Source organism: Bison bison, unplaced genomic scaffold (genome assembly GCF_000754665.1).
Source record: "Bison bison bison isolate TAMUID 2011002044 unplaced genomic scaffold, Bison_UMD1.0 scf7180017864331, whole genome shotgun sequence".
NCBI lineage: Eukaryota > Metazoa > Chordata > Mammalia > Artiodactyla > Bovidae > Bison > Bison bison.
The window spans coordinates 3,147,863-3,158,813 of NW_011494903.1; the positions used below are offsets into that span (position 1 = coordinate 3,147,863).

The 10,951-nt window shown below is 41.1% G+C and overlaps 1 protein-coding gene across 1 annotated transcript; it reads left to right on the forward strand.

Annotated features, from left to right (window-relative positions):
* Positions 1–9,047: 9,047 nt before the first annotated feature.
* LOC104998531 (tubulin alpha-1C chain) lies at positions 9,048–10,740 on the forward strand. Its single transcript, XM_010853732.1, has 2 exons — positions 9,048–9,374; positions 9,517–10,740. The coding sequence occupies exons 1-2, from the start codon at positions 9,149–9,151 to the stop codon at positions 10,638–10,640; spliced, it is 1,350 nt and encodes a 449-aa protein (XP_010852034.1). The 5' UTR covers positions 9,048–9,148; the 3' UTR covers positions 10,641–10,740.
* The last annotated feature ends 211 nt before the right edge of the window (positions 10,741–10,951 follow it).

The window sequence follows — 10,951 nt, forward strand, 5'->3', positions numbered from 1 at the left end:
CTATTTCTGGGGTTAGGTCATCTCTTGGCAGTACTGGGTGTTTTTACTCTATCTCATCCCCAAATCTTTAACAGCATGCATGATTTCCAAATCCCAGGACATTGCTGTCTCATGCTGAGCATTACCTTGTTTCACTCTTAAAATCCAATGTCATCTTCTCACCCCTTGGTGATTTACAATATTTGAGAAGGAAGAAGAGGAGGAGATTTATTCCCCAAAAGCTTAAAAGAAGAATTTTCAACTATTCAGCATTTGAAGCTCCTCTTTTTCATAAACAGGATTTTGTCTCATTCATAGCTTTCAGTCCATTGATCTCATATTCTTATTCACAGAACTTAGATATAAAGGTAGCCGATAAATTGGACACTCATACAGTCCTCATAGCTTCCCTGGTGTCTCAGGCAATAAAGAATCTGCCTGCCTTGCAATGCAGGAGGCCCTGGTTCAATCCCTGGGTTGAGAAGATCTCCTAGAGAAGGAAAGTGACAACCACTCCAGTATTCTTGCCTGGGAAATTCCATGGACAGCGGAGCCTAGCAGACTACAGTCCATGGGGTCACAGGAGTTGAACACAACTTGGAGACTAAACCACCAACATAATCCTCAGATTTTCAAGGATAGTAATACTATTTTCTATTTTGCCCTTTAAAAATACTCATAATTTGCTGATGTTGTGTCCTCATTTTTTGAGCAAAATATAACATTGTTTTATCTACATATCTACCTACACTACATCTTTTCAAATTCAAGAAGGAAATTTTAAGGTTCTTTCATAGCCTCATATACTTAATGTTTTAGTTCTTCCTTATGAAGTTGGTTTTCTAATGTTTCTTTTATTCTCATAGCTTTCCTTGTGAGTACATATTTGTTTAAACAATAAAACAACCAGCTAAGAAGTTCAACTCAGAGGGAAAAAAAGTCATCACCAAATTCCATCAAAGCATTCAGTGTCATTCTTAGACCCATCAAACAGGCCCCATGTTTACTTCAGCATTTGGAGTAGCAAAGTGACCCTGCTGCTGCTGCTGCTGCTAAGTCGCTTCAGTCATCTCCAACTCTGTGCGACCCCATAGACGGCAGCTCAACAGGCTCCTCTGTCCCTGGGATTCTCCAGGCAAGAACACTGGAGTGGGTTGCCATTTCCTTCTCCAATTCATGAAAGTGAAAAGTGAAAGTGAAGTCGCTCAGTCGTTTCCGACTCTTCGAGACCCCATGGTCTGCAGCCTACCAGGCTCCTCCGTCCATGGGATTTTCTAGACAAAAGTACTGGAGTGGGGTGCCATCGCCTTCTCCGGAAAGTGACCCTAGGCTGTGCCAAATATGGGCACAATATGTTCTCCTCCAAAGCCTATACATTTTGGTCCCACTCAGTCTATTCTTGCCTTTAATGAATTGTGTTCCAGAAGTCTATTAATTGAGCTTGTTTGGATTTGAAATGTCTTTTCCCAGAGAAATGTGATGGGTGTGTTCCCAGGCCTGCCCACAAACTGTTTAGTCATAGTGTTAGAGCTAAGGGCACTTAAAAGATCATCTAATCCAACTATTTTAAATCAAAAATAATATTGCTGAAATTGTAATAATAGTTGCCCCCAGAGAGTCTTTGGAAGCTTTCTTGAGTTCATCAAGGCTGTGATGTGTCCTTTGTCCTGACAGTCCATTTGGGATTGTTAGAAGACAATGTCCAAGGACTGTACCAGGAATTGGGCTTATCCTGGGAAAATCTTCCCAGCACAAAGAGCATCTCTAGCTTTGTAGATCCAGTGGGGGAGGGGCACTAGCAATAAAGCATCGCTGAAATCACCCCTGGGGTAGAGGTGTCTCTCCAGGAAGCAGGAATCTCAGTCAAACTTCTCTACATAAGCTGCTGCTAAGTTGCTTCAGTCGTGTCCAACTCTGTGCAACCCCATAGACGGCAGCCCACCAGGCTCCCCCGTCCCTGGGATTCTCCAGGCAAGAACACTGGAGTGGGTTGCCATTTCTTTCTCCAGTGCAGAAAAGTGAAAAGTGAAAGTGAAGTCGCTCAGTCGCGTCTGACTCTTAGCGACCCTACGGACTGCGGCCCACCAGCGTCCTCCATCCATGGGATTTTCCAGGCGAAAGTACTGGAGTGGGATGCCTTTGCCTTCTCCGACTACATAAGCTAGTTTTTATCTATTTTACCAATAGTTTTCTTTGACTGACTTAATTTTACACTGTGCTTCTCTTAAGCAAGTGATGAGGAGAAATGTCACCCTAACTGCCACCACCACCCCAAGCTCAGCTCAGTGAACTTGGGGTGGCAGGAATGTTACCCAAGGAGTTTGGACAACCTCATGTTTATTTCCCAAATGCCAGGACTCATGGTTATTTGCCCACTATAGACTTTATGCTAGAAGTCAGGCTTCACTCCTAAACAGTAGAATCCCAATAAGGCAAAATAATATTTGTAAATAGCTTCTTCCTAGCAAGAAAGATTCCAGAATAAGATTTGTTCCAGTTTTTGCTTTCTTTAAAATCATATCTCTTTTAGAGAATCACATCAGGAAAATCTCATCTTTATCCCCATTTTTAAAAAATTTTATTGAAATGTAGCTGATTTACAGTGTTGTCTTAATTTCTGCTATTCAGCAAAGCGATTCAATTCCACATGTGGTATGTGCCACTGCATACATGCTTAGTTGACTCCATGGAATGTAGTCTGCTAGACTCCTCTGTCCACGGGATTTCCCAGGTAAGAATACTGGAATGGGTTGCCTTTTCCTTCTCCAGGGAATCTTCCTGATCTAGAGATTAAGCCCACATCTTCTGCATCTCCTGCATTAGCAGCCAGGTTCTTTACTGCTACACCACTTGGGAAACCTCAGTTATATATATATACACATATACATTCCTTTTCACATTCTTTTCCATTATGGTTTATCACAGGATATTGAATATAGTTTTCTGTGCTATACAGTAAGACATTGTTGTTTATCCATCCTATATATAAGAGTTTGCATCTGCTAATCCTAAACTCCCAATCCTTCCCTCTGTCCCTCAGCCTTGGCAGCCAACCACAGTCTGTTCTCTCTGTCTGTCCTTCACCCTCATTTAATGTCACTTACTCTCCCCTAGGATTACAAGGTCCAGCATAAAGAATTACTGTCCTGGGACCAATTAAGATTTCTTCTGCAGAGAAAATAAAACCCCCAATTCATGGTATCTTATTTGGTAGTCTATAGAGTATTATGATCATGTAACTAGAAGCTTTTTACTTCTTACTACTTAAAAAGGTACCCTAGCAGATAATTCAAGCTAATACAAATTCTGGAGACTGAACCAAATCTTTGTTCCACTAACGTAATAGCTTGTAAACTTGAGAGAGTTACCATTTCATGCCGAGTCTTAGTTTTCACCACTAGTGAAATGATGATAATAATAGCACCAAAACTCACAGGCCAGTTTTAAGAATTAAAAGAGAATATATAAAAAAGTTTATTAGAGATAAAATAAGTTACAGGATATATTGTACAGTGCAGGGAATATAGCCAATATTTTATAACAACTAAAATAAAGTATAACCTTTGAAAATTGTGAATCTATATTATACTAAACAGGTGTACTATTTGGTACATCTGTAACTTGTATAATATTGTACATCAACTATACTTCAATTTTTAAAAAGGCTGCAAAAAAATTAAAATTTAAGTTAAAGAGTATGTAAATAGGCTAGCACAATGACTGACACCAGAGTAAATACTCAATGAATATGTAATTTTTACTATTGTTAATATTGTTATTTCTGACAGTTTTATTTTAAATCTGATCTAATTTAGATTGTTTGACTTCCTATTTGATTTGCTGTAACCATGTAAATTTTAGTTATGTTTATATAAAACAATCTCTCCAAGCTTACTACAAGCTATTTTTAGATAAATTTTCATCTCCTTAAGTGTTATTTTGGCAATGTTCATTTATGTCTCTGATTGTTCAAATAATTTTGAAAGGGCAGCTTCTTTCTCTTTTTCTCCCTATTCTCCACTCAGTGTGATATTGTTGTGAACACAGGACTATGTCACGATCAACACCAACATCAACAAACACTTAAATGTTTAACATCAATTCCTAGAACTTTTCACTACCCAACAATGGAGGGCAAGGATGATACTTTATTAAATTTTCCCTTCTTCTCTATTCCCTCACCCACAAAATGTAGGTAATCTTTTCACCTAACAGATGATCATTTAATGCCTTGAACACAGCAAATCTTTCAAGTCTTTCAATATAATTGTCCACTTGGTATTGTGCCTTTTGCCCTCCCTCCCATTAATTGCTAAAGATTTTAAAGATGAGTTTGATGTGAAGATATATTACCTCTGTCACTGCATATTTGTCACTACATTACAGGGTTATTTTTTTTTTAAGTCAAATATCACAGAACATAAGGAAACACACATACACTTGGGAGGAATTTAATATTTTGAGACTGTTGCTTGACACTGGGCTGTGAATATCATCCAAATAGTACATTTTGTGCTGTCTGCTGGAACATAATGAATTGAAATGTACAAGACTGAACAATTTCACTAGAGACCCTACAGTCTTAAATAGTTGCCATTATTTATACTAATGTGGCCCAAAAAATGGTTGTAAAAGATCTGAGGAGGCACATTAAGTGACAATCACACAGTCTACCTTGCTTTTGTTAAGTAAACTAAAAATCTGGTGGAGAGATTTTTAACAAAATTTACAGGAAGTAGGGATCTTAGATACTTTTTAGATGACTTTTCTGTAATTGTTATGACTTTTCTTATTTTTCACTATTAAATACATATTTTTAGTAATGAAGCAGTACATGTAATTGGCTTTCTTTTAAAGAATGCTGGAATATTACTCATCATTTCAGAATGAAAACAAGTAACATATTTCTGATATTAAAGTTTATACATTTTTTAAAAATTTGTGGGTTTAGTTCCCTTGAGGAAATTTTGTACTGACCAGTTAAGAAAGCAACATAGCTATAATTTTTTCTATTTATATTTGCTGTATCAAAATGCTGTTTTTAGTATTTCTTTCATGAAATCTGATAGGAAGAACACTTTCTAGAATCTAGAGTACTCATTAAAAAGCTATATATGGTATCATTGGTTTATCTACTTGCTTATTCTCTGCCCTTGCCGTGTTTCCTTGCCTTATGAACCCTGGGCTTGGTCATTTGATGTGCTTTGGAATATGTAAAATGTGACGTTTGTCACTGTAGAAGATAAACACCAGTTAAAGCGGTGAAGATGGACCAGCCTCCTCCATCCATGGGATTTTCCAGGCAACAGTACTGGAGTGGGGGTGCCATCGCCTTCTCCCTTATTCAGTAATACACTCTTGCAATAGGGAAAAGGGTCCAACTTCAACTTTGCAGAGGTTATGAGGCTTTTAAGGACGAGTGAGAGAACAGAGATTGAGCACAGATGGGGAAGGGAAAACTAACAAAAAGCAAGAAAGGTGTCAGTTACTGTGACCAAGTCATTTGGTTTGTGCTGCAGTCGATGGGGTCGCTAAGAGTCGGACATGACTGAGCGACTTCACTTTTCACTTTCATGCGTTGGAGAAGGAAATGGCAACCCACTCCAGTGTTCTTACCTGGAGAATCCCAGGGACAGGGGAGCCTGGTAGACTGCCATCTATGGGGTCGCACAGAGTCGGACACAACTGAAGCGACTTAGCAGCAGCAGTTGGTGTTTATCTAAAAGAGAAAAAAATTACTGTATCTTTATGACAGGAGGTAGTGATGTACAAAGTTAGGCTCTTATCTTCTCAAGGGGAAAATTAGCTAGAGTCATGAAATGTTCGCATTTCAAAGAGGTGGCTCTCATGTCTGGATGAGATTGCTCTGGTTGGTGGAAAGGGCAAAGAAGGGATTTTATATTTGCAAGTTTTCTCAAGTAACTCCTCTAAGAAAGAATTCAGGAGTCAACCTATCACCAGGTTTTCAGTTCAGTTCAGTTCAGTTCAGTTCAGTCGCTCAGTTTTACTCTGGAATGAACAGGAAATTTTCCTGGCAGTACTGAACTTCCTTAGGCATGCATTGTGAGAAGGGCTGGGATCATCAAAGATGTGTGTGGGTTCAAGGAAGAAAGAAGGGTGTGCTAAGAATCTGATGTATTATAAGCCAAGTTTAAGGCCTTCTGGAGAAAAAGGCTCAGAAGAAATTGACTGGAGTTAAAAGAATGTGTCTTTGCCATCATGTTATCCAGAAGAAGCTTTAAATACCACAGAATGACTTTTATGTGGCCCTCTTACTCTGGTCCTCAATTGTATATCCCCAAAAGTAACTACCACAATGTACATGGAGCTGAGTCTAGCCCAGCAGAATCCAATGGAGCTCTGAAAACTACTAGTAGAGCTGAGTCCAACAGAGCTCAAAAAGGTCTAAAAAAAACAAAAAAAACCCAACAGACCCCAGTGGTGCCAGTGAGGTCCAATAGATTCCACTAGAGACCAGAAGAGTGGCAGATCATCACAGCAAGAAATGAATGCTGTTTCCCATATGCTATTGTTTACTAACGTAGCTAAGTGTAAAAGTGTTAGTTGCTCAGTCATGTCTGACTCTTTGAGACTCCATGGGCTGTAGCCTGCCAGTCTCCTGTGTCCATGGAATCCTCCAGGCAAGAACACTGGAGTGGGTTGCCATTCCCTTCTGCAGGGGATTTTCCCAACCCAGGGATCAAGCCTGGGTCTCCTGCATTAGAGGTATATTCTTTACCGTCTGAGTTACCAGGGAAGCTGACTGATAAGCCAAGAATAATTGTCCTGGAAAATACTTAATCACCTCCTCTTTCTCTGGTTTTCATTCACACATGGGAGATGAACTATAGCTACTCATGCCCAAATGGATTCAATAAAGCAAAGGAAATACAGCTGTAATTAAGTCAGCTCTATTTGCCTCCTAGCTGTTCCAAGTAATGCACAAAATCCAAAAAGAAAAGGGTGAGATGGGGATATTTGTCTAATCCACATCATGGAGAAAGTTTCCTCTCTTACACACACACATACAAAGTCAAAGCTCTTGATTTCCCTAGCTTTAGAAAACTATCACCAACAACCAGTTAATCAGAATATACCCAAACTCCTTTTTATAATGGGCTTCCTTGGTGGCTCAGATGTAAAGAATCTGCCTGAAATGCAGGAGACCCAGGTCTGATCTCTGGGTGGGGAAGATGCCCTGGAGAAAGAGACGGCTGCCCACTCCAGTATTCTTGCCTGGAGAATTCCATGGACAAAGGAGACTGGTGGGCTACAGTCCATGGGGTCACAAAGAGTTGGACAAAACTGAACAACTAACACCCAAGATCTATTATAATTCCAAGTGTCTCCAATATTCCTGTGGTTGACTCACTTGATAACCTGGTTTGATACTTCTTTGACTTCCTGAACCCCAATGATCTTCAGATGTATTTTATTTCATCCATCTACATGGATAGCATCTGTAGGAATTGTTTCAGCTCTGAAATCTCAAATTCTAAAGTTCTTTTTCTGACTACAGCTTCCTCTCGAACTCTTTCTCTCAATGTGACAATTTTTTAGTCTCATCAAATATTGACCTTATGTTTTTGGTCATCCCTTCAACACCATCCTGGCTGCTGGCTTGTCCCTATCCAATGCCATATCTTATGGCATAGGCCGACACTTGCCTATATCTTCGACTGCTATTTTGTCTATACCTTTGACTATTTTATTCAGTCATGCTCACTCTGTAAAACTCATACTGATTAATTTGGCAGTCTGCTTTATTTTACCTTAATCTAATGTTCTAAGAATTTTAAGAGAAAAACCACAAAACCATTTTATTTTACTTAGGATACTCTTAGCTGAAAGTAATGGAAAAACTAAATGAAAACACTTTAAACAATAAAGATGCTTATTATTCCATATAACAAGAAATCCAAGGGGATGGTACTTCTAGCATTAATTCATCAGATTGTTATCTTGGCTTGGTTTTGGGGCTTACACCTTCAAGACTGCAAAATGGTTGCTATAGTTTCATGTATCACACATAGTTAGAAAAATATTCAGACCAAGAAAGTAGGAGTTTAATCCTATTCATTTGCTTGAATGAGATGAAAGTCTCTCTGAAAATTCTCTCAGTGTGTTACCCATAAGCTTTCATTGGCCAGGTTTGGGTCATAATCCCCTGATACAAGAACAAGACAGAAAGCAAGGATTTGACCATTTCAGTATTTTGTCACCAATCATGAAATGACTTCTGGATAGGCAACAAGAGAGGTTTGCTCAACTTTAGCTTATAAATGCATAGTCTCCATTTCAGCTGGCCTTTTATTGCTGCTTGACATTAAGTCTGCTTGTCCTTGGGCATCTCAAACTTTAATGAACACAAAAAAATCACCTAGGGAAATTTCAAAATGCAGATTTGACTCAGTTGGTCAGGTGCTAAGATCTGCATTTCTATCAGGCTACCAGGGAATGTCAAACTACTTAACCTATGGCTACACTGTGTCACAAGGTTCTATATCTCTTTCTCTTACTTCAAATACTCATCATCACTCTCCACTAACCTAGCACCATCCCTGTCATGGTGAGCAAATTATTTCATTTTCTATTTCACAGAGAAAATAGATCCCATAAGTAGGGAACTCTCAACATAAAAGGTAATACTGGGACATGCCTGGACATCAAGTGGTTAATATTCTGCACTTCCAAGGCAGAGGGCACGAGTTTGTTCCCAGGTCGGGGGACTAAGATCCCACATGCCACATGACCAAAGGGAAAAAGAAAGGAAAAGGCCCAAGTAATACTGTATAAGCATCAAGAGAATGGCTTGTAGCATTAAAAAGCTGAGGTTCCCTACTGCAGATATACTACCGTGATGTTTTCCAATATCGTTAACCTTTCTGAACCACAGACACTTGACATATAAAAATGAAAACAATAAAGCCAGGATTTCTCTGGCAGTCTTGTGTTTAAGACTCCGTGCTTGCAATGCAGGGGGAGCAGGTTTGATCCCTGACGGGTGAACAGATCTCACATGCTGCGTAGTGTGGCCAAATTTTTTTTTAGTTTAAAAATAAATTTAGCACTACTTCTCCCCCGGACTCCTTAGTAGTCTGTCAGTGGGAGATCTTCGCGGCCGTCCCCTCCCCTGTTCCAGCCCCGCAGAACCGTACAAGTCTCCGTTATGCGTGAGTGCATCTCCATCCACGTTGGCCAGGCTGGTGTCCAGATCGGCAATGCCTGCTGGGAGCTCTACTGCCTGGAACACGGCATTCAGCCCGATGGCCAGATGCCAAGTGACAAGACTATTGGGGGAGGAGACGACTCCTTCAACACCTTCTTCAGTGAGACGGGTGCTGGCAAGCATGTGCCCAGGGCAGTGTTTGTAGACCTGGAACCCACAGTCATTGGTGAGTTGACCTCAGTAACCCCAGTGAGATCCCAGGGATCGGGGACAGGAGGTGTGTCCTGGGAATTCCACTGATGCCCTGCGATGGAGCAGACTTGTGTGGGTTGTTAATGATGGGTGGCTGCTTCATTTTCCTTTTCCAGATGAGGTGCGCACTGGCACCTACCGCCAGCTCTTCCACCCTGAGCAACTTATCTCAGGCAAAGAAGATGCCGCCAATAACTATGCCCGAGGTCACTACACCATTGGCAAGGAGATCATTGACCTCGTCTTGGACCGAGTTCGGAAACTGGCTGACCAGTGCACGGGTCTTCAGGGCTTCTTGGTTTTCCACAGCTTTGGTGGGGGAACTGGTTCTGGGTTCACCTCCCTGCTGATGGAACGCCTCTCTGTCGATTATGGCAAGAAGTCCAAGCTGGAGTTCTCCATTTACTCAGCCCCCCAGGTTTCCACAGCTGTCGCTGAGCCCTATAACTCCATCCTCACCACCCACACCACCCTGGAGCACTCTGATTGTGCCTTCATGGTAGACAATGAGGCCATCTATGACATCTGCCGTAGAAACCTCGACACTGAGCGCCCAACCTACACAAATCTTAACCGCCTCATGAGCCAGATAGTGTCCTCCATCACTGCTTCCCTGAGGTTTGATGGCGCCCTGAATGTGGATCTGACAGAGTTCCAGACCAACCTGGTGCCCTATGCCCGCATCCACTTCCCTCTGGCCACATACGCCCCTGTCATCTCTGCTGAGAAAGCCTACCATAAACAGCTTTCTGTAGCAGAGATCACCAATGCTTGCTTTGAGCCAGCCAACCAGATGGTGAAATGTGACCCTCGCCATGGGAAATACATGGCCTGCTGCCTGTTGTACCGTGGTGACGTGGTTCCCAAAGATGTCAATGCTGCCATTGCCACCATCAAGACCAAGCGTACCATCCAGTTTGTGGACTGGTGCCCCACTGGCTTCAAGGTTGGCATTAACTACCAGCCTCCCACTGTGGTACCTGGCGGAGACCTGGCCAAAGTACAGCGAGCTGTGTGCATGCTGAGCAACACCACAGCTGTTGCTGAGGCCTGGGCGCGCCTGGACCACAAGTTTGACCTGATGTATGCCAAGCGTGCCTTTGTTCACTGGTATGTGGGTGAGGGCATGGAGGAAGGAGAGTTTTCTGAGGCCCGTGAGGACATGGCTGCCCTTGAGAAGGATTATGAGGAGGTTGGAGCCGACAGTGCAGAGGGAGATGATGAGGGTGACGAGTATTAGCATGTCTGCTGCAGTTTCATCTTGGGACTGTATTATTTGTGTTCCGTGGAGCTGCACACTGTGGCCCTATCTTATCAATAAAGGTGATATTTCCACTTCCAAAAAAAAATAAAAATAAAAAATAAAAATAAATTTAAAAATAAAATATGAAAAAATAATAAAGACAAACTCTTGGTGTTTCTGAGACTGAGATAATCTGAATAGGTCCTATTTAAGTTTTTTGATTATAAGTAAAGAAATAACTTAGAAAAAGAATTGAAAGAATATTAAGTAATGTATTGGTTAAGATTAATCTTTGACTGTAAGAGAAA